The sequence below is a fragment of the Hemibagrus wyckioides genome, linkage group LG09, assembly GCF_019097595.1.
Source record: "Hemibagrus wyckioides isolate EC202008001 linkage group LG09, SWU_Hwy_1.0, whole genome shotgun sequence".
NCBI lineage: Eukaryota > Metazoa > Chordata > Actinopteri > Siluriformes > Bagridae > Hemibagrus > Hemibagrus wyckioides.
The window spans coordinates 9479793-9503741 of NC_080718.1; the positions used below are offsets into that span (position 1 = coordinate 9479793).

General features: G+C 38.8%; 1 protein-coding gene across 4 annotated transcripts in view; it reads left to right on the plus strand.

Moving 5' to 3' along the window:
• The first annotated feature begins 15306 nt into the window (after nt 1-15306).
• Nucleotides 15307-23949, plus strand: part of LOC131359110 (cysteine-rich motor neuron 1 protein-like) — a 57515-nt gene continuing 48872 nt past the window's right edge. For all 4 annotated transcript variants that reach the window (XM_058398693.1, XM_058398692.1, XM_058398690.1 and 1 more), the window contains exon 1: nt 15307-15938. In XM_058398693.1, the coding sequence (XP_058254676.1) occupies nt 15539-15938 (400 nt within the window). In that variant the 5' untranslated portion in view covers nt 15307-15538. The remainder of the gene's footprint in view (nt 15939-23949) is intronic.

The following is a 23949-nucleotide window of genomic DNA, read 5'->3' on the forward strand; positions in this document are numbered from 1 at the left end:
TGTGGAACTTTCACTAGACACACTGTAAAAAGTTTTAACTGATCTTCCTTCACTAACTAGCTGTAATATATGGAATTCCTGGGATGTACTCAAGGCTATTGCAGGTACTGTATTAGGGATGTAACTGTAAACAAATACATTATTTTAAACATGGTCACTCAGTGGTTAAAATGTTGGACTACTGAACTGGACTGGATGTTTGTGAGTTCAAATTCCAGGATCACTGAGCTGCCACTTCTGAGCTCTTGAGCAAGGCCCTTAACCCTGAACTCCTCAGTTGTTCAAAAAAAATGAGAAAAAATCTTAACTGATCTAGATAAGGAGGTCTGGTAAATGGCATAAATGTAAAATGTCAATAAACAGATAAGGCGTTCTGAACAGTCACAAATACAGATATGAATAGGAAGCACACTTTTTGTTAGAAATCTAGCTGAGACTACATGTGTGCATATATGACTGGGATCCCCAGGCATGAGTGGAACTGAGTGAACAAAATATAAAAAACACTCCAGCTGACATCTTTATTTAAGTCCAATTATGATCTCTACAAACTGTCTCTACAAGTTCACTGACCATGCTGACACTGCTGACATTTCGTGTTCTGAGCTTTATAGTGTCCAGGGGCAGTGTGGTTGGGTTCATATTTTATTTCCAAAAGAAGAACAAATGCCGTGCCTACTGTTTGTTTAAATCCAAGTACAGATATTTGGATCACTAAAAGATGAAATGTTGTACATAGAAAACTCCAAATCTTGAAGGAGACAGCATCCCTTTACATCCCCATCCTTCCCTTCATTAATGGGAACAGCGTGTAAAGACTTACCGCTTTAAAGTACGTGCTTAGTTTCGAGGAATTGCTTACCACAAAATGTGTGAGCAAAATGATTTTGGCCTTCAGCATCATCAATTTTATTTCCAACCAGATGTCCAGCAAATTCTACAAACACTGCCAGCTTCTGGAAAAAAAGCATTTCATTGTTTCTATTCATAATGATTTATGTATTATGTGCTTTGCTGTTATTGCTGTCTTAATGTAGCTGTAGATAAGGTAGCGTGCAAGTGGTAAGCACTACTGGAGGACATTCCCTGCATGTATGAACTCACTGAACTGCAGCTTCATTTATGCCCAGAGATTTAAGGCTTTCAGGGCACAGGTCCCACTGGAGCAATCAATTGTTATAGATTTAGTGTGCTGTTGTGCTTTTCCTGTCTCCAGTTTCTCACCCAAAAGACTCAGTAGCATCATCTAACATGACCTGACCATATACAATAGGGTAGAAAGGTTATTTCTTATTTTTATTATTTAAAGGTCAAACTTTGAGAAATGGCTTGTTTGAGGAAACAATGGTAACATCAGGTCATGACGCTTGAGCAGAACATAAAAATAAGACTTCTGAATACATGTACTTTTGGCTTCTTTTTTTTCTCAGAAACATTTGTCTATAGCAGATATCTGGTGAGAAATGATGTAATACATTTGGAAATATACTGTTGTTGTTAACACATTATGAAATCATCCTGTAGGAGAGAGCCAGCACACATGCAACTGTGAAACTTTACATTAATACACATTTCTTCTCATCACTTCTCTGTACCTGTTTGAAAAGAACACTATTGCTTCCACTATAACATCCACGATTGCTTGAGATACATGTTTAAAAAAAGATATATATACAAATACTGTATATACAATATGCAGCTAGGCTAAAGATATTACATCCTTAATCATTTTAAAACTTAGAGAAAGATTTTTTTACTTTTAATCATTATATCAAAATTCCAGTGAGGAATTCCAGTCTCTTTAAAGCCTCTAATTTTCATAATTAGGAGTTAATAGGGAGTGCAGATATGGTTGTCTTTGAGGGCTTACATTTAAAGACAGTGTGGGTTTTGTCATTTACACCATGGTAGGTTTCATGTTTCTCCTTTCCAAGCAACTGAAGGTACCACCAGAATCTTTAATATATAATTGCATGCAAATATAAAAATCTTTGCACCACACAGATTCTGCTTTGTACAGGAAAGGTCTGCAAATAAAGTTTCAGGGATGAATAGAAGTCTAAAAGGTTCAGCTGACCCCCAATATAACAACAAAGGTTAAATCCATCCATCCATTTTCTGAACTGCTTATCCTACAGAGGGTCACAGGGAACCTGGACTCTATCCCAGGGGACTCAGTTCACAGGGCACAATCACACACACACACACACACACAAATTTATATGCTATGGACAATTTAGAGATACCAATAAACCTACAGTTCATGTCTTTGTACTAGGGGAGGAAACCAGAGAACCCAGAGGAAGCCCCCAATGCAAACATACAAACTTCACACACAGAGGGTAAAAAATCAAAAGGAACTCGACCTCCAGGTGAAATGGAGGTGAAAATAGAAATACCCTAGTTAGAATTTTACTCCAGGAAAAGTAGAAGTCTTCAATTTGAATTTCTACTTGTGTTAAAGTACAACAGTACTTGCATCCAAATAAGTAAAAAGTTACTACATTTATCCTAGCTCTAATGTCCATTTTTGTAATTATCTATTCATTTTATGTGAGAGGAATCTATCAAACTACTCACTACTTTTAACAAGGCTTTAGAAATTAACATGATACAGATGTCAGTTACTCAGGAGAAATAAATAAATAATTAAAAACACAAGAGAGTGCGATTATGAATAATGTCCTTTCTACAGTCATAAACAGTCATTTGGAGTGATGTAGATACAGCATCTGTAGAATGTTATTTTGTGTATTGATTAGGAGGTTGTTGTCCTCAAAATCCACATAGGGTTGGCATCTTCTCACTGCAGGTCCAAAATCTTCATGAAGCAGAACACAACTGGAGCTGGCACAATCTCTAGATGCCTCGGGATGGGTAGAAAAAGGGAAACAAGTGGAAAGGAATTAGCATAGCTGCTGTTCATAATATTAGCAAGCACTAGATGATAATGTGCAGAAATTTATATATTAATATAAATATTATATATATTAACAGTAACTAATAATATTATATTATATATATTAACAGTAACTTTGCTACTATGCAGATTCAGAAGTAAAAAGTTCAAATTCAGGATAGTCAATATTTCAGTATTTAGTCAACTAATGCTTTGGTGTGTGATGGGTGATTACAGTATTTGTGCAGCAATCTTATCCTTCTTTACATAAAAAAATCAAGATCAAGAGTTACTGATTATGTTAGCTTACTTAGTTAACTAAAGTGTAACTAGACATACACAACATAATTAAGATAATGATAGATTTATTCACATACACTATATTGCCAAAAGTATTCGCTCACCTGCCTTGACTCGCATATGAACTTAAGTGACATCCCATTCCTAATCCATAGGGTTCAATATGACGTCGGTCCGCCCTTTGCAGCTATAACAGCTTCAACTCTTCTGGGAAGGCTGTCCACAAGGTTTAGGAGTGTGTTTATGGGAATTTTTGACCATTCTTCCAGAAGCGCATTTGTGAGGTCACACACTGATGTTGGACGAGAAGGCCTGGCTCTCAGTCTCCGCTCTAATTCATCCCAAAGGTGTTCTATCGGGTTGAGGTCAGGACTCTGTGCAGGCCAGTCAAGTTCATCCACACCAGACTCTGTCATCCATGTCTTTATGGACCTTGCTTTGTGCACTGGTGCACAGTCATGTTGGAAGAGGAAGGGGCCAGCTCCAAACTGTTCCCACAAAGTTGGGAGCATGGAATTGTCCAAAATGTCTTGGTATGCTGAAGCATTCCTTTCATTGGAACTAAGGGGCCAAGCCCAGCTCCTGAAAAACAACCCCACACCATAATCCCCCCTCCACCAAACTTTACACTTGGCACAATGCAGTCAGACAAGTACCGTTCTCCTGGCAACCGCCAAACCCAGACTCGTCCATCAGATTGCCAGATGGAGAAGCATGATTCGTCACTCCAGAGAACGCGTCTCCACTGCTCTAGAGTCCAGTGGCGGCGTGCTTTACACCACTGCATCCAACGCTTTGCATTGCACTTGGTGATGTATGGCTTGGATGCAGCTGCTCGGCCATGGAAACCCATTCCATGAAGCTCTCTGCGCACTGTTCTTGAGCTAATCTGAAGGCCACATGAAGTTTGGAGGTCTGTAGCGATTGACTCTGCAGAAAGTTGGTGACCTCTTCGCACTATGCGCCTCAGCATCCGCTGACCCCGCTCCGTCAGTTTACGTGGCCTACCACTTCGTGGCTGAGTTGCTGTCATTCCCAAACACTTCCACGTTCTTATAACCACGTTCTTATAAAATCAAGCCTAGGTGCTTGATTTTATACACCTGTGGCCATGGAAGTGATTGGAACACCTGATTCTGATTATTTGGATGGGTGAGCGAATACTTTTGGCAATATAGTGTACATAATAAAATAATTCATTGTTGCAGGCTAACATTAGTTTTCATATTAAAGAAAATGGCCATTATGATAATCACAGGACTTGCTCACCTCTACATGTTTTCGCACGTTCTTGTAAGACGAAATAGTATGTTACTGAGGTGCAAAGAACAGGAATCTGAATATGAAAAACTCTTTCTTCTGTTCTACAACAAATTCATCTCTGAAACAAATTCAATTCAATTTATTTTGTATAGTGCCTTTTACAATGAACATTGTCTCAAAGCAGCTTTACAAAAGAAGAGAAACAGAGAAAGGGGAGGGGAAAAAATTAAAATAAAAAATAACTAAATAACTAGAAATAAAGATAAATTATTAAATTAAATTATTAAACTATTTTATCCTTAATTTATTTTATCCCTAATGAGCAAACCTGTGGCGACGGTGGCAAGGAAAAACTCCCTGGGACGAAATTAGGAAGAAACCTTCAGAGGAACCAGGCTCAGAAAGGAACCCATCCTCATTTGGGTGACGCTGGACAGAAAATAATGTAACTGTAACTGATTAATGTCCTTTCTACAACAGCAATCAATGGCCCATGAGGAACTATTAGGTCAAATCCGGCAGGTAAGGCCATGGCTGTGCAGGTGGTGGGATGGGGTCAGGGTTTTCTGCCATTGTAGTATACAGTATTTCTGTGACAGGCTGTGACAATGCAATTTTAATGCTCTACCAAATCATCACTGCATTTAATGAAACCAAAAAGCTACGTCGGTAAAAATAGTGCGTGTGCTGTACCTCGGTTTATTGGACAATGCAGTGGAAAAGTAAGTAAGTTATGTTACATCAGAATGTAGTGGAGTGAAAGTAAAAAGTCTTTAAAAAATTGTTATATTTTAGTAAAGTATAGATGCTAGAAAAAGATACGCAAGTACAGTAACAAATTATTTTTACTTCGGTACAGATCACCACTGATTAATAGAATGCTCTTTAACGTAATGTGATTCACACATTTCCACCATATACACAGTCACATTTTTGCAGTGTAATGCATTATGTCATATACATCCCTAGTCATGACACATTCTTGACACCTATTCAATCATGATACCTATTCTGCTTGTAGGAGCTTCAGATTCCCTAAACTCTTGGTCAGCTCATAGATCCATTTAAACATATATCAGTAAAATACATGTTCACCATAACATACACAGCATATGTTTAAAACCCAAACCTGTAGAAATGTGTTTACTGATCCTATCTGGATAAGTGTTAACACCTTAGGGTCAGAGGGCTGGAGGGTTAAAGAGCAGCAGAGCTTCTTGTCAAGTCTTGCAGTTCAGCTCAGATTCCCTTGTGGCACTTTTTCCCCATTTCTGCATGTAAAGAAAAGTACAATAGTTTGCTCTTTGATGCACTGCATGCCCAATCACTCTTTTACACTCACACACAATGATGGCTTGATTAAATCTCATACTTGACTCTTTCCTATAGGTTCCTTTTGTGAAACAAATGTCCAGAAACCTGGCTGTCATGGTGAAATGGCTGAGTTTCAGATATGGCTGAGCTAGCATGCCACGACCTGTAAAACACTATTAAGTTCATAGCTATATAGGGAAAGAGAACATGTTTTTCCAAAGCATGCAGAGGTCACATTCAGTTGGCTTTGATCATGACAGTCAACACGGGTTAGTGCACTCTGTCACACTTACACCAGTATATTTTGCAAACTCTTGTCTGACAATGACAGGAAATGAGTCAGAGAGAGGCGATTAATCAGAGAGAAGTACTGTGAAATGAAAAGCACAAAACAGAAGGGTTAGGAACAGAAATGTGTACGTATTTTTTCCTCTCCTGATCGAAACACAGGTACAGAATGGTCCTATAACAGAGAAGGACTTTGGATTGGCATTAAGGGTTAATATGAGCAAAACACTAGGCTGCTACTTTGAACTGTTACTGTGATACTGGATATATATGTCTTGATATGAGAACAATTTTTGGTGACAATTCTTTTTTATTAATTAATGCTCCAAATTGTTCATTCCTTCATTCATCTTTTTCCTGGTCAAGATTAGGGTGGATCCTGAGTATTTCCCAGGAACATTGGTCATGAAGTCAGGAATACTCCCTGGCTGGGAAGAACATGGAGGGAAATTCCACATAGTAGTAGATAGTAACCCAAGCTTAAACTTGACCTTAGCTGTGAGAGCACTGTGACTCCAACAGCCACATTATTTGTGTATTTAATTGTGTACCATCTCTAATACTATAGAAGCTTCTAAATAAAGCCTCTATAAATGACATTATGATATAATCAAGGTTTATACCATAATTACAAATCAAAGAGAGATATAATATACAGAAAAAGAGAATAGGGCTGTGTCTGGGATGTGTCTAGTAATGTTTATGATCCCTGAAACATTGTGTTGGTCTTGGATCCAGCTCGAGACTGCAAGATGTTTCTGAAGACGAAGATGTTATGAATATGAAAGCAGTTGCTTCACAGTTAGCACAGAATATATAGAGAATAGCTTCGGGTACTGTGTTGGCACCAACATTGTTTTGTCCTTCTTATGAATTACATATACAGGAACAGTGCAGAATCTGTTTCTATTGATTTTGTTCAGTCTTACTTAAAATCAGCTGGGCCTAAATGGTAAGTGACCACCCTATGCATATAGGAACAGAGTAGTGTAGTTATGTGTAGTTTGGTTCAGAATGGATCTGTATCTGTGTTGTTGTTGTTGTTGTTGTTTTTAAAGCCGTTCAGTTCACCTCTACACTGAAAACTATTATTTTAAAAAGGTAAACTGGTATTAGGTTATATAGATTTTTATGTTTAAAACTCAGACTTTTTTAGAATTTAACAATAGTAATGATAATTTGAAGTAGTACAAATTAAGGATGTAACTAAATGAATATGAATGCATAATTCAGATTGAACAGATGATGCATACTAAAAGAATATGAATACTGATAGGAACAATATTTCGATTATTCTGTTGTGTTTTTTGTGTGTTTTTTTTATTGTGCAGTGTTTATGATTTAATATAATTTACCAGATTTCATCAATTTCCCACCCTACCTTCAACTCAAAAAAGTTAGACGAAGGAGGTCTCAGTCTTCCATGGGACACAAGGTAAGAGTGTCTGCAGTACACCATGTATTTGCAATATGCAAATATTACTCAGGACTCTTTCTTCAGTAGATCAACTAAATAGTGAGCTCAAAATAAACCATATTTCTATAGTATTTCTACACAAAGAGATATGCTTTCATATTTTAAGCCATCACTCTCAGTCTTGACAGTGCCAGGGCCCCCAGTTTTATCTTGACAGGTTACTGTTGCGTGGAGCATCAGATATATGTGTCTTTGTGGGTTTGCTCTGGATTTCCTCCTACTTCCCAAAACCATGTCGGATTTGCAGGACTTCTAGGATTTACTTGATGTAAAAATGTAAAAAAAAAAAAATGAGGTGACTAATTGGCCAGTCATCTTTTCCACAGCAGCAAAGAACTCATGTAACATAACTTAACAGATGTACATAGGCCACAAATAACATTTTCAGCATCAATATTTTTTAGACCACACCAAACAAACTGGTGCAATAAATGGACAAAATAATTCAATTTATTTTAATTCAATTTATTTTGTATAGTGCCTTTTACAGTGAACATTGTCTCAAAGCAGCAAATAAAAGCTCTGTGTCTATGTGGCCCATCTAAAATGACTGCGAATATGACTCCATATAGAGTAATGATGATAAAATCCTTTCTTAAGGATTAATGGAGGATGTGTTGTGTACAGCAAGCATCTTTGAAAGGATTATGTCCATTTCCAGCCTCCGTAGCATCTGGAAACCTGTCTGGATTGGCCTCTTTGAGCTGACATGTGCTGCTCTAAACACTAGCTGAGTGCAATCTCACATATACCTCTCCACTAATGCATGTTTACAGTCTATTAAAGCAGAAAAATAAATATTACAAAATGATTTTCTCAGCATAATCTTGACTGCAGAATTGATTTGAGCTAATATGTAATATTTTAGACTATCAATTAAAGTGCATTTAACTGCTTTCTGCTTTTGTGGGTTTTTTGTGCAGCAAATACTGAATGTATCAATCAGCTGCTCTAAGCAACTGCTAGTTGATAGGTGGGTTGGATAGGATAAAACATTCCTAGGTGTGTGTGTGTATGTGTGTGTGTGTGTGTGTGTGTGTGTGTTTGTGAAACAGGCTAGAGACCCATTCATGGTGTGTTCTCACTTCACCCCCAGCGTTCCATATATACACTTTGGATGAGGAAAACTTACTGAAGATGAATGAATGAAAGTAGAAGAACTCAAGTCTCATTTCAGTACCTCAATTAACTCAGTTTACCGTTGTAATCTATTATATCTTCAGGTGGAGAATCTGTGGGATCTTGGAATCAGAAGGTAATTATTGACACACTATAAAAGCATTTTTGTTCATTGTGTTTATTGTGTGTGTTCATTGTGCTAGTTTAGCTCATCCACCCCACCTCAGACCTGCAAAGAAACTAAAACTAAACATCAGCTGCAGTGGTTACAATAAAGTCATTTGAATTTATAACTATACAAACACAATAAACCTTTTCAGTCCATTTACTGCATTCTCTCTCTCTCTCTCTCTCACACACACACCCACACATTTATACAGGGTCTGCAGAGGGTCATCATTTTCCCAACATCTGGCCAACCCAAGAAAAAATGACCTGATTAGAATAGATTAGATTAGATTAGATTAGATTAGATTAGATTAGATTAGATTAGATTAGATTAGATTAGAAATGATTAGATAATTGCATAAATGAGCAGGACTACAGGTGTTCCTAATGAAGTGCTCAGTGAGTGTATGAACAAGGCAAGCATTGAGATTGGAGTTGGTGTATTGCAGTCAGGCAGCAGAGATACAAGTTTCGGTCCAAATCATTAGAACTCAGTATAAAAAAACAGGCAATGGCTGGACAATTAGCAAATGGCATAGAATAGGCATAACTGTACATAGTTCCAACACAATTATCAAGTTTGCAGATGACACCACAGTGATTGGACTCATCAAAGACAACGATGAGTCAGCTTATAGAGAGGAGGTAGACCGTCAACTGAGTGGTGCGCTGGCAACAACCTGCTGCTCAACACTACGAAGACCAAGGAGCTCATAGTGGACTTCAGGAAGGAGAAAGTGACACACACACACCCATTCATCTCAATGGAGAGGTGGTGGACCGTGTCACTAGCTTCAAATTCCTGGGTATCCACATCCTGGACTACCAACAGCTCCAGTCTGGTCAAGAAGGCTCACCAGCACCTCTTCGGCTGACCACCAGCGCTTTCCGGGCTGACACAGTGCAGTTCCCATACCAGACAGTGATACAGCCGGTCAGGTGGTGCAACGGTAGAAGTTCACCAGGATGTCTAAAGAGAGATGGTTCTTCCTCAGAGCCCTCAGGAAGAAGAGGCGCTGGTGAGCCTTCTTGACCAGACTGGCGCTGCAGAGGGTGGTGAAAACTGCACAACGCATCGTAGAAGTTCCACGTCCTAAGATCAAGGACATTGTCTCACCAATGTCTCACCAGAGCACGCAAAATCATAAAGGACTTTTATCACCCTGCCAATAGACTCTTTGCCCTCCTGCCTTCTGGGAGGCGCTACGGGAGCCTCCGGACTAAGACTAGCAGGTTTAGGTTTTCCCCACAGCTGTTTCTTTGCTGAACTCTGCCTCCACCCGATCACACACACATTGACTGAGCACAGGGTATATAACCTTTTTCTGTATATAACCCTTTCTGTGTACAGAAATGCATACATATGCAAAATACAAATTTTTACATATGCAAATAATTTATCATAGTATACAATATCTTCCTCATTGCATACATCTAAATCATTGCACTCATTGTACATAACTCCTTCTCTGCATACTGTTTACATATTTAATTATTATCATGGTATACAATACCTTCTTTATTGCACCACCTATAATCATTTGCTCATTTGCACTCACTGCATTTACTCATTGCATTTGCCTCCCTCTGTATACTGTTTATATACTGTTATATATGTATATATACACTATATTGCCAAAAGTATTCGCTCACCTGCCTTGACTCGCATATGAACTTAAGTGACATCCCATTCCTAATCCATAGGGTTCAATATGACGTCGGTCCACCCTTTGCAGCTATAACAGCTTCAACTCTTCTGGGAAGGCTGTCCACAAGGTTTAGGAGTGTGTTTATGGGAATTTTTGACCATTCTTCCAGAAGCACATTTGTGAGGTCACACACTGATGTTGGACGAGAAGGCCTGGCTCTCAGTCTCCGCTCTAATTCATCCCAAAGGTGTTCTATCGGGTTGAGGTCAGGACTCTGTGCAGGCCAGTCAAGTTCCTCCACACCAGACTCTGTCATCCATGTCTTTATGGACCTTGCTTTGTGCACTGGTGCACAGTCATGTTGGAAGAGGAAGGGGCCAGCTCCAAACTGTTCCCACAAAGTTGGGAGCATGGAATTGTCCAAAATGTCTTGGTATGCTGAAGCATTCAGAGTTCCTTTCACTGGAACTAAGGGGCCAAGCCCAGCTCCTGAAAAACAACCCCACACCATAATCCCCCCTCCACCAAACTTTACACTTGGCACAATGCAGTCAGACAAGTACCGTTCTCCTGGCAACCGCCAAACCCAGACTCGTCCATCAGACTGCCAGATGGAGAAGCGCGATTCGTCACTCCAGAGAACGCGTCTCCACTGCTCTAGAGTCCAGTGGCGGCGTGCTTTACACCACTGCATCCGACGCTTTGCATTGCACTTGGTGATCTATGGCTTGGATGCAGCTGCTCGGCCATGGAAACCCATTCCATGAAGCTCTCTGCACACTGTTCTTGAGCTAATCTGAAGGCCACATGAAGTTTGGAGGTCTGTAGCAATTGACTCTGCAGAAAGTTGGCGACCTCTTCGCACTATGGGCCTCAGCATCCGCTGACCCCGCTCCGTCAGTTTACGTGGCCTACCACTTCGTGGCTGAGTTGCTGTCGTTCCCAAACACTTCCACGTTCTTATAATACAGCTGACAGTTGACTGTGGAATATTTAGGAGCGAGGAAATTTCACGACTGGATTTGTTGCACAGGTGGCATCCTATCACAGTTCCACGCTGGAATTCACTGAGCTCCTGAGAGCGACCCATTCTTTCACAAATGTTTGTAAAAACAGTCTGCATGCCTAGGTGCTTGATTTTATACACCTGTGGCCATGGAAGTGATTGGAACACCTGATTCTGATTATTTGGATGGGTGAGCGAATACTTTTGGCAATATAGTGTATATATATATATATATATATATGGAAATTATTTATATATTTTTATATATTGTTATGTTAAGTGCATAAAATGCACTTCTGGTTAGATGCTAACTGTATTTCGTTGCCTTGTACCCACATGTGCAGTAACAATAAAGTTGAATCTAATCTAATCTAATCTAATCTAATCTAATCTAATCTAATCTAATCTAATCTAATCTAATCTAATCTAATAACAGGAATCAAAAACCAGGAGAATCAGAGACAAGGCAAAACTAGAAAACCAGAATGTCAGATTCGCAAAATACCTAGGCTTGGTAACAGCTGATATCTTTCGGCTGCTCCCTACGTGTGTGAAGGGTTGCCACAGTGGACCAACTGGTCCGCACAACAACTTGGCACAGGTTTTATGCCGGATGCCCTTCCTGATGCAACCCTCCCATTTTTATCCGGGCTTGGGACCGGCACTGCATCCAGTGGCTGGGGTTTGGGCATTGGCTGGGAATCCAACCCGGGCCTTCTGCATGGTAGGTGAGAAACCTACCACTGAGCCACCAGTGCCCAAGGTCTATAAGAATAATTCTAATAATAATACAGAAATCTCTTCTAGGAGAAAGAGAGAGGGGTGGGGGAGAAATGCAAGAAATAAAAAAGGGGGAGGAAAATGAATGATGTGTAAATTCTGAGAAATTGTGTCTGAATACAAAATGAATCCACAAGAGATAACACCAGAAAATTCAGGAAGAAGATAGAAAACAAGAAACAAAAATAAAAAGAGAGAATGCAAAATGCAAGCAAACAAAACACACACACACACACACACAAACAGAAAGAGTGAAACCAAGCACTAGATGAGAGGAAGACAAGAGAAAATAGCTGGAATTCTGTTGTGTATTTAGGGGACACAGATAGGCGAGAGCACATGGATGAACTCTAAGGGGTAAATCAAATACAAGGATTCCCAGGCTTTTTGGGCAGAAGACCGCAGATAGATATTATGACTTTTCTGCAATGCCAAGCCTTGATCATTGTACTATTTTTAAATCTTAGATTTATAATTTCTACTGTAAAAAAAGTTCTACTGTAACTTGTGACTAAGTGTGACTAAGTGGTTAGCATATTCTCCTTGCAGCTTCTCCTTGTGCTTTGGGGTTTCCTCTGGGTTCTCTGCTTTCCTCCCCAGTCCAAAGACACGCATTGTAGTTGTGCATCTTTAAATAGTCCATGGTATGTGTTTGACTCTGCCATTGTTCAGCACTCTGCCCCCTGGGATAGGCTAAGTGGTACAGAAAGATGGATGGAGCATTTTCTTAAGTATATACTGTATGTGTAACATAAACAGCTAAGGAATATACTTTGCCTTAACTCGTCTTGTGTAAAGCATGGGCTTACCAGCTTTACACGAATTATATATAAGGAATAAAACATGACACAGTTTCTTGCTGTAGAAAAACAATCCACTTGCGGGTGGTTTCATACAGGCTGACACTCAGCAGAGGGACCTGGTTTATACTTGTGCGTGTGCAGAAGAAGCAACAACATGCACACATTGCTCACACACTCATCTACATATTTAATGTACATCTGGAGGATTCTAAACAGCATCAACTATAGATGGCACATCAGCGCCAAAACATCCCTCTCTGTTTCCAAATCAGACTGAAGAAATATTTAGCTATTGCATACACAGGACCGCGCTCTGCCAAACAACTGACAAGCTCTGTTTCTCTCAAAACGTTCCATCACTATTGTGATTGTTGTCATAAGCTGCATCTCAAACTAAAAACTGACCAGTATTTACTAATCTAGAAAATCCAGTTTTGTGTTACAGAAGACACAAAACAGACTTTTAGCTATGCTTAAATGCTACATGAGGTTTCTATAATTCAAATCCTAATCGCTAAAGGAAAGCCAGCGAGTCTTTATGCTCAAGAAGAGTACATAAGTATGCAATTTAAGACACAAGAAAGCCCACATTTTGTTGCTTACAATGATTCCAAATCCAAAAAGTCAGTATTATAAACAAGAAAAAATAAATCCCTAATTAAAATGGAATTCTACTAAAAAAATGTGCATCTATCAATACATTCTGACATTTTAGAAAGCGATGGTGTTCTTCAATTCATCAAGCTCAATACAGTTCTTCAATTCATCAAGCTCAAATGCAGAAATTATTTAATTCCTTTTGTAGAACATTTCATTTGATCATCAGTGTTTGTTGGCTGTTATGAGAATTGTCCAGGATTAATTCAGTCACATACCTGGTCATTTTCTATTATCTTCATGTCTCCCTCATCATAAATAGTCTACAGGGTGCCTCAGGTTTAGCTCAGGTGTTTCATGACCCCTTGCTGCTCAGGTTTTCATCTTTCTTATAAGGAATACCCAGGAACCAAACCTAAGGCAGTGAATTTCATAGCAGAGTCTAAACTCGACCCAGTTCTGCATTTCACACATTTGATGCACTGTGGTGTGATTACTGACTCCAGTCTGTCATGTAGATATAGATAATATTAATAGGCTAGACTTTATTTACATGAATAATGTTTTTTTTTCATTTCAGAAACATTTTTAAACAAAGAAATATAATTATTACAATGAGGCTAGATGCTAGATCATGCTTATATTACCTCTAGGTTGGACTGTTAAATTGTTTTGTTTGGATGTTCCAGTACAATAATAAATAAGCACCAGTTAGACCTTTCTAGAACAGCTGCATGATGTGATGTCTGTACCTGATCCTGACACACTTCTATGGCTGTGGCTGTGCTTGCCCTCCGGACTTACTACTCTGATACTCCTGACATTTTATTACTGTGTGGAGCTTCTGCACTGGTCACTCATTTTCTGTTAGAAAAAAATGACATATAAGGCCAGTTAGACAGAATAGAAAATATTATTTTAAAAATATTTAATATCTATTGTGATATTTCATTTCTCTTGTGATGGAATGGGATTCATTGTATAGGTTTGTCATAGATTTGGGTGAGTTTGATTTGATTCCAGGGCTTTGAAAACACATAATTAAATCATGTTGGCTGTATGAAAACTAATTGTGTTTATACAATGTACACATTCCAATTAAGTTCTGAGATTTTTTTTCATAGGTACTGTAAAGATTAGCATTTTTATGTACAGATTATGCCTAAGAATTACCTGTGCTTAAGGGTACTACAACTTAAGCTTCTACAACCTGCTGCTCTAATAGTATAATGCAATTTAGAAATGCTCTTTTATGCCTGTGCATATGTTGAATACTATAATAAACAATTAATGCATAATTTGGAGCTGTGTATAAGTGTTGGGGCTGTGTATTCTATCAGCAATTTGCCAAATATGCTAAATACAATCTCACATAAAGTTTTGCATAAGTAAAGGGAGGGGATTGCATGGACTATGCTTATTTGTAGGCTGTGATTTTAACTGGAAATCATGTAGTAGCTCACAGAGTATCCGAATTAACGATGCTTCATTGCGCAATGCAAGAAGTTTGCGCACCCACCTCTGGCTGGTTGGCGCAGAAACGCCCTCTCCTCGCCTCTTGTTATTGATCACAGCCCTTGTCAGTCACAGAGAAGGGCGGAGCCTCCGGCCCCTATACCCCTTTAAGGTCAGCATGAGTTTCAGTTCGCATCCTCAGTATTGTGCAAGCAGAGGCAGGGTGCGCTTCAGCATCATCATTGTACAGCTCGTATAGGTGGCCCACAGAGCTATACATTTAGAAGGAAACGTTAGAAGAAAACTGATTTGATTCAAAGAGGATTTTAATTCGGAACGAGACTCGGGAACACCTGGCACCCTGTTCCACCTAACCGTACACTGATCTATTTATTTTACTTTAGAAAGGCTGGGAATTTGATGAGAAAGTCGTGTAAGGTTATTCCATTATTCTGTCAGAGTGACTCGTGCCTGATTTCAGGGTTCTTTCTCACAGCAGTGCACGCGTGGGCTCTTGTCAGGATGCGCAGTGACAGTGTGTTGGCCCTTTTGAACTTTTGCGTGTTGCTGCGTGCGTCCGCGGGTCAAGTGTGTGCGCCGTGCACGAACCGCGCGTGCCCACCAGTCCCCGCACAAGGCTGTGAGGAAGGGCGCGTCCTGGCGCGGGACCCGTGCGGCTGTTGTGATCAGTGCGCGCGACTCGAGTTGGAGGTGTGCGGCGGCGAGAACTGGCAGCAAGGCTACTGCGCCCCGGGGCTCACATGCACCGCTCTCAACCACACCGGCGCAATTACCATTCCTGATAAAGGGGTCTGCAAAGGTGAGTGTAAAAAGGATAGGAGTCTATCATTTTGTTTAGCACAATAAGTTTACATTTAAACAAAGAAAGAAAGCACCATTTTATAATATTAATAACGATGGTTTAACTCGGTCAGCTCAAGTATTATCGCTTCCTTCACCTTTGAGAAAAGTGTTGGGGATGTGAAGGCTATGATTATCTTCACCTCCGGTCAAACGCACACCTGGAGCGAGCTTCTGTAGAAACAGGCGTTTTGGAGTTTGGACCTAAGTGGATCTAACTATTCAGTGTCGCCAAGATACCTGAACATGGGATTTTTTACTTAAATGATTACATTTAGAGAGTAATAAATTAAGAAATTCCTAAATAAGTCCAGGCATGTCTTTAAAATAACTTCGACCACTGGAAGGTCTCCTCCACTCAGAGGCAGAATTGGTTCAGTTTACCTCGCGCGCACGTTAATCACTTACACGTGCCTCGTGAACTTGACGCAGAAGTGTTATTTTTCTTTCTTTTTCATCACACGGACATAGTGAAATAAACCACAGATCAGTAAAAAAAATCCCGACCTTTGTTAAGTGTAAACGGCAGGTTAAGCTTTTTTTTAAAAAAAATATCTATCAAGCCAGAACGTTGATGTTATATTTTATTAATGGAGAAATGCATCGCTTATAAAATAGATAAAGGTTAACTCTCTGGTAAAGGCATATGTTAAATTTATTATTAAAGCAAAATGTGTTCATATCACTGTGTTTATATTACATAGGCTGTTATTGTTTGTAGCTGTATCTGTACTGAATAGAATAAGAAGAAATCTTTACAGTATGTCATTTGAACAAGAAATGAACACTGAAACCGATATTTGACCTTGTTTTATTCATAAATCTGTGATATCAGTAATGCGAACTCCGTATAATAATACAGACTTTATGGTGCTGTTCCCATATTGTTGGCATCCATGAAAGAAGGCATCCCACCTTCTAAATCTTAATTTAACCTCAGAGAATAAAACTCTGCCACAATTCCAGCCTTGGCCTGGATTTTCTCCCAATGTGACCAAATGGATTGCTCAGGACACAACCACACAATCATGAGGGAAAGCAGAGGTGTGAACCTCCCAGAAGGTCCCAGAGCTAAATGACCAGTCCATGCCATCATTCTGGGGGGTCTGGTAGGGTTCCAGCTTTTTGTCCTCAGGGACAAGGTCTGTGATTGAAACATATTTACAAGTGGAAGGCTAAAGGTTAATCCTGACTTGGACCTGGTGTGCCTTTGGCATATAAGTTGCTTTGATTTAGTTAATGACCTCTGTGATTGAAGTGAGGCAGGCAAATGATATAAGGTAATATGTTTAAAAACAAAGCCGCTTTTTAATGTAACTGTTAATTCAGTTACAGGAAATAACCTTTTACTCCAGAATATATAGGTGACATTAATTGTATAAAATCTTAAAGTCTGATGAGAAAGCTTGATGAGGTGTATAATCATCATCGCTTGCCTGATTGCAAGCAGCTGAAGTATAATCATATTAATGCATTATGCATGAAATGATCCATTATGCATTAATTATCTCACTTGAGATGCTTGAATAAATAAAGTGATTTCTGTTCTGTTGATGAATTGAAGAAACTTATAGAGATTGGATGTATGGAGAGACCAAACTCTGTTATGCGTTTATGCATGTGATTGATTCCAACAGCTTTAATGCATTTTAAATGCATGTATTTAAAGTACATATATTAGTCATATTCATTATCTGTTGTCACTCAAGGCACTCATTTGCATGAATGCATGGGCACTTGCATGGTGTCACAGTGTGTTGTGTTGCTTCCTCACAATTCTATAGTCTCTGGTTTGATTCTGAGATCAAACTACCATCTGTGTGGAGTTTCTGCAAATGTTCTCCCTGTGCCATTTTGGGTTTTCTCTATGTTTTGCAGTTTTCTCCCATCTTCCAAAAACATACCACTAGGTGTATATTCTACAGCTGGCTTTACACTGTATGATACTGGGACCAATTTTGTTGTTACAAGCACAATCACACATAGTAAATGATAATATTTGTTTGTGACAAGTCTTCTTGTGCCTACTGGTCTTCATGTATAATATGACATGGTCAACAATGGCCAATTTAGTGCAGTTGGAACAAAAGACACCAGACAACAAAGTTTAAAGATGAAGTAGCCTTATATACATTACAGCACCATGAAAGTCACATATTCCTGGAAGTTGGGGTCAGAACACAGGGTTAGTCATGATACAGCACCCCTGTAACAGAGAGCCTTAAGCCCAACAGCTTTAACAGTTTCAGACAGTTTTGCTTAAGATCTGTGTGACTGCTGCTGTGACACTCGTCTAAAATCTACCAAAAGGAGGATGGCATATGATTACATGAATTCAAGGAACAGCTACAGACATGGTAGTGGTGAAAGAGAAACATAAACGAAAACATATGGTATTTCAAAATAAAAGCAGTTTGTTAAATTATGGCAGCAGACAGAATGGCTCTATAATGTCTCATCACACTTAAATCATGTCAGGACAAAAAGGGACACGACATGGAAAGAATTTAAGGGTGAATTAAATGCTCAACATATGTGCCATGGGCATGTGCCATATGCAAACTATAAGACAAATATTTCCAACCGGAATTGTCAGTTGCTCGACTGGTCGGTTCACATGGACCCAGAAAAATTTCAACAGACCTAACCAAGTACTCAAAAAATATTAGAGCAGAGACAATGTAGCCTATTGACAATAATTCAGAAATTTCAGTTTTTTTAAATGTGCTCAGCCTGTAGCTTATGAATGACATGCATTTATGTAAATTATTTAGCTGAAGGCAGCTCATCAGGCCGGAATGAACTAGAGAGGTCGGAAATGGAAGTTTTGACTAAAACAGAATGTTCAAAGATGAATGGACAAAGATATATGTGTCTAATACCTACCAGTTTAAGTTTAAAACAGATGTGTCTCAGTGTAGATGTGTGCTAGAGTAGATCTGGGACAAAAAGTTGTGAGAGTGGGCAGTTTCAGTTTAGTACAGCCACTCAGATGTGAAGCATGTGGGACAAATAAAGGCCATGTTCACATAACAAGGAAATGTCCAAGTTGTTTGTACAGCATTGACCACATTCATTTATTCATCTTCAATAAATACTTTATCCTGCTCATAGTCTTGGTGGTTTATATTTTGGGAAATAGAACCTAATTTAAACTAACCAAGTTTCATAGACAAGTACAATATAAAAACTAAGGGAGTGGACAGGATTGGTCATTTTCTTTTGGCACAGGTTTGACTGAGATTATTTTTTTGTCATGTAGAGCACACCTCTATATGAGAGTCTGTGGTGCTAGTCAAACCTAGTATTGCGAAATACCAGAGCAAAATATATAACCAGTTTGAGTTATCTTATTAATTGGCATAAACTAATCTTTAAACGGCAACTGTTGTCACTATTCCATATTCATTTTTTATTTAACATTAACATTGAATCATTTACATAGATTTACATTAATTAATTAATTTATTTTTATCATCATGCTTTGTAAAGACCGTCAATCTGAAGCTTTGACTCCCACCTAAGCACTTAGCATACCTTCCTTTCACCTACTTCTGTGATTTAGGAAACATTAAAGGTTCCAATTCTGCTGGTAATTAGAAGTGCCTGCCCAGTCCACTTCAAACTAGCATTATCTACTGTTTTAAATACTTCCTCTTTAGTAATGTTATCAGCCAAAGCCTGCCCTCTGGGGCCATTCATCTCAGGACTTGGATGCCAAGACATGAAATATCTAATACCCACTGGGTAGAAGTGCACTTTTCATTCTGACTTAAAACTTTGTTTCCCCACATACCCCAACATTTTAATAGTTAGGGATGGTGGGCATCTGAAGGGAATCTCTATGATCACACTTTAGATTGTTGCCCCTAGCCTGAGTGCAGTATTAATGATCCAAAACTATATTTGTGATTTCCATATCAACAGCTAGTATTTCCATTCCAGCATGTCGTTTATATGAAGAAAAGCCAACTGCACTAGTCAATTTCAAACAGCCCCTGCTTTGTGACATCTCTGCTGTAAGTGTAAAAATATGAGAATGCCCTCGCAAGAAAGGTCCGGATGGAGAAGTGTTGGCGGCACGGATCATTTTAAGGTGACAGGAAGCAAGAGTAAAAATCCTGGGGAGGCCAGATGAGGGTTAAGTTGAAAAGCCTGCTTATGCTCGGCCTGCTAACCTGTCTGTCTGAATGAGCCGCAGTCTCCTGCTCAACATACGTACATTTATCCTCAGGTTAGTTTCAGAGCCAGATGTGTAAATTTTGCTCCCAGAGGCCTGGCTGTGTACCGCTTTCAGTCCATGAATAGGTTTCTTTAGCACTCAAGGTTTACCGTTTTTAAGTTTGTTTGTTTTTTTCATGTTTAGTAAGGGCAGAACTTCAGGGCCCAAGTCCATGATTTCCACTTTTTTTACTTTAGGAAATTCTTTCATAAACACTTTAAAGGTTTTAAAAAAATGTCTGATGTGTACCCAAGCTCTAAACTAATGAATTCTGTACAAGGTTTACTTACATAAACAGAAGGTGGATGTCTTCTGTATGTTTTCTGAAGATTAACTTGAGGATGATTAATAGATTCATAACAACCACCTCATCTAAAAAGTGGGTGAAAGGTACATTTGATTAGTACCTCACACATTGGGCAGTGTGAAAAAGCAGATCACATTTCTCAGGATAGTGTTTAGAATTCAACTGACATTTGTTCACAGATATTTTTAAAGAAGCCACTAATATTACTGAATGGTGACAACAGTTCCACTTACCTATAGTTGATTAGTTTAGGGTTATAAAATAAAAAAAGTTTTAGCTTAAGGATTTTTGATACGGAGAGAATAAATTTATACTTATCTGTCCAGATGTCAGAAACAAAAATCTGTTTTAAGTCTCCACTTTAAAATAAAAAAGCCAAGTAGGCAGTTTGCTAATTAGCCCAAAACAGTTTAAAAGGAATTAAAAATATATGAAAGCCTAATCAATGTGATTGATCAGCCACAATGGTGGAGCTGCTACATAAAGCTGTTACATGCTTAGTGAGCTACAGTCACTAAAATCCACCTGGTGTAAATCTGGACCATGGCCACCAGTTGAGGACTATGGTTTGGACCATGTTAAAGGTTCTAAGTTTGTTTTTAAAACTTGTGCCTGCTATGTTGTATTTCTAAATATCACAATAAATATATTGCTGACATATGACCCATAGGTTATGTCTTTTGTGTGTTACAATGTTTGATAAGTGTTTTATTATGGAGTGTGTGATTTCACTCAGCTTTGGGGAAGAGCTGATTTGCCTTAGTGTATAGAAATAGCAGGAAAAACCTGAGAGAGAAAGAGATAAACTGAATGGTTAGAGAGAGAAAGAAAAAGAGGGTATGATGGATACAAAGAAGGAAAGTAGCGAAGCAAAAGACCCTCATAAAGTGAGAGGCAATAGATAAGCGAGGGTGTTCAGCAGTCTATTAGTACGAAAAGAAATCTCACAAGCACCTAGTCACTGCATAAACAATTTCCATCTATGTAGAGTACCTTCTCTGTAAAATATTTTAAACAATCTGTGGTGATGCCTTAGTCTCAGACACTTCAGACACGGTTGTGGTAGATGAACAGTGCCCTCTATCAAGTGGGTGTAACCTTGTGAGTGGGGAGTGTGTCTGTGAATCCAAACACTCCTGCCTCATCTCCTTTAGCTACCCCAATCCAGAGGCGTGTGCCCAGGGCATGGAGTTGGGTGAGAATTATTGTTTATTTAGTGAACAGTTTGATGTTATTGGCTAAAATGGAGTCATTTATGGTCTGGGGTGGGGAAAGTTTTACATCATTGCTCACAGCGGGGCTTGTAGTTCTGCTCAAGCATGGTTTAAGTCCAACTCTAATCACACCAGATGTGCTTAATCAAGGTGCTTAGAAGGTGTTTGAATATTAGGGTCAGATGTGTTGGATTAGTCTTGGAAATAGATTGCAGAGTAGTAGTTTTCCTAGAGCAGGATCTGGCATCTCTGACCTACAAATTGTGTGTGTACTCTTGTGAATGAGCTCTCTCTCTCTCTTTCTCTCTCTCTCTCTCACACACACACACACACACACACACACACACACACACACACACACACAGAAACACACACTCTTTCAAATCAAATCAAAGTCAATTTTCATTCTAGACAAAACATTGTCTAGAATCGTTATTATGGTGGTATATGAAATGGCCTGTGTACACAGTTGTAAATATGAAGGTAACACAAAGGTAACAACATTGCGTATAATGTGTAAAGTAATTTTTCTCAGATGCCAGACTGTATGAGAAAGAGCACAGGGACAAACCCAGTTTACATATTCTCTGGCTATAACCTGACCACCACAGGCTGTAAGTGTGCATCCCAGAGCTGCCACACTTCACCTATGCCAACCACAGCCAGTGCCAACTAGCTGCAGGTAGTTCTATTATTAACCTTAAGATAAGCTACATGGAAGCACTTTTCTAATCTAAAACTGAAGTTACCTGACTGTGAGGTAATGATTATGAAATTAAAATATCATCAAGTAACACTAGCTTACTTGTAATTGTAATTACTTGTGATTATAATTACAACCACACATTAACCAGTCTAAAAAATATAACCGTTCTACATGTTGATAGCATTTTAGCCATCTTTATGTTGAGAAAAATAACTTCAAGAAAAATTGTCATGTTTTTTTTCTCCAAAATCTTCCTGATGTTTGATTATGTGCTCTGGTGTAGACTAAAGGGCAACACATGAAGCCAAAGTAAATCATCTCCCAGCATGTGTATGCCAGTGGTCATGCTTTACGATGCAGTGCAACCAATGAAACAGAAAACCTACAAACAGAAAGCATTATTCCAATCTGTACAGGGCCTGTTCACATGCTGTCATAGTAAGAACCCAGTGTGTGTGTATTGGCAGGATTCTGGGCATGTGGTCAGGAAGCAGCGAGTGATTGAACGTTGGGGATGATGAGGTGATGAAGGCTCAAGCTATGGGTTTAAACATAGTCAAATCCCTTTCCTCTGTAACATTTCTAAGCAAACTATGCTTGAAAAGTGGAAACAGTTCTATGACATACTGTAGCTTGGCTAAGCCACACAATGTTCATTATGAATAGCTTAGTATATGCTCTTACTGTAAATTGATGTCCATGTATAATGTGGATCAGTGACAAATGGGCATGGACAGACTTCAGATTTAATGATATTGCTGCTGCTTTGCAGACGTCAGGCCTTACTGATAGCATAAAGAAAAGATTGTCTGATTAACATACCTCTGTGTTATTGTTTGTTTAGATAGATAGACTGTATTTCATGTTACTGAAATTCAGTTATTTTTGTGCCTTTAGCTTTTGTCCTCTAGTTATTGATCTTAACCAGTGATGAAGAGAGAAACTGGCAGCAATCCACAGCGATGTATGTGGCTTATTAAGCATTAAGTGGTAGGTTGAATATGTGAGAAATTAAAGGCTCTTTGTCTGTGTATTTTAAAATGCAATAATGTTTATTTAATAAATCTGTAGTTAATTTCGAGGGAGCTGCAAGAACTCTACACTAATAGAATGGTTGGTTAAATGGGCTACACTACTCTGGCTAAATGGGCTAGCAGAGCTGTTTTTCTAAGACAAAAAGAGATAAATGCTTTTAGTTTTTAAATCCACATAAGATTATTTTATGTTATCTATGTAAATTTAAATGTCTTAATGTCTTATGGCAGAATGGTATGAAACAGTGACACTGCAGTTGATTTCTTTCTATCCCAGAGAGATTCTTGCACCCAATCAATGACAGTCATGGCAGGTGATTACACTGAATGACGAGTACCTAGATTTGATTACTATTTGATTACACTGATAAAATGTATCTACTCTGTCATCTTAGCTTGCCCATGTCATTCATATTATCCCATTGATAAGAATTTGTGAATTAACACACTGCTCAACCCTAATGGTTTCATTGTCAAGCAGTTAACA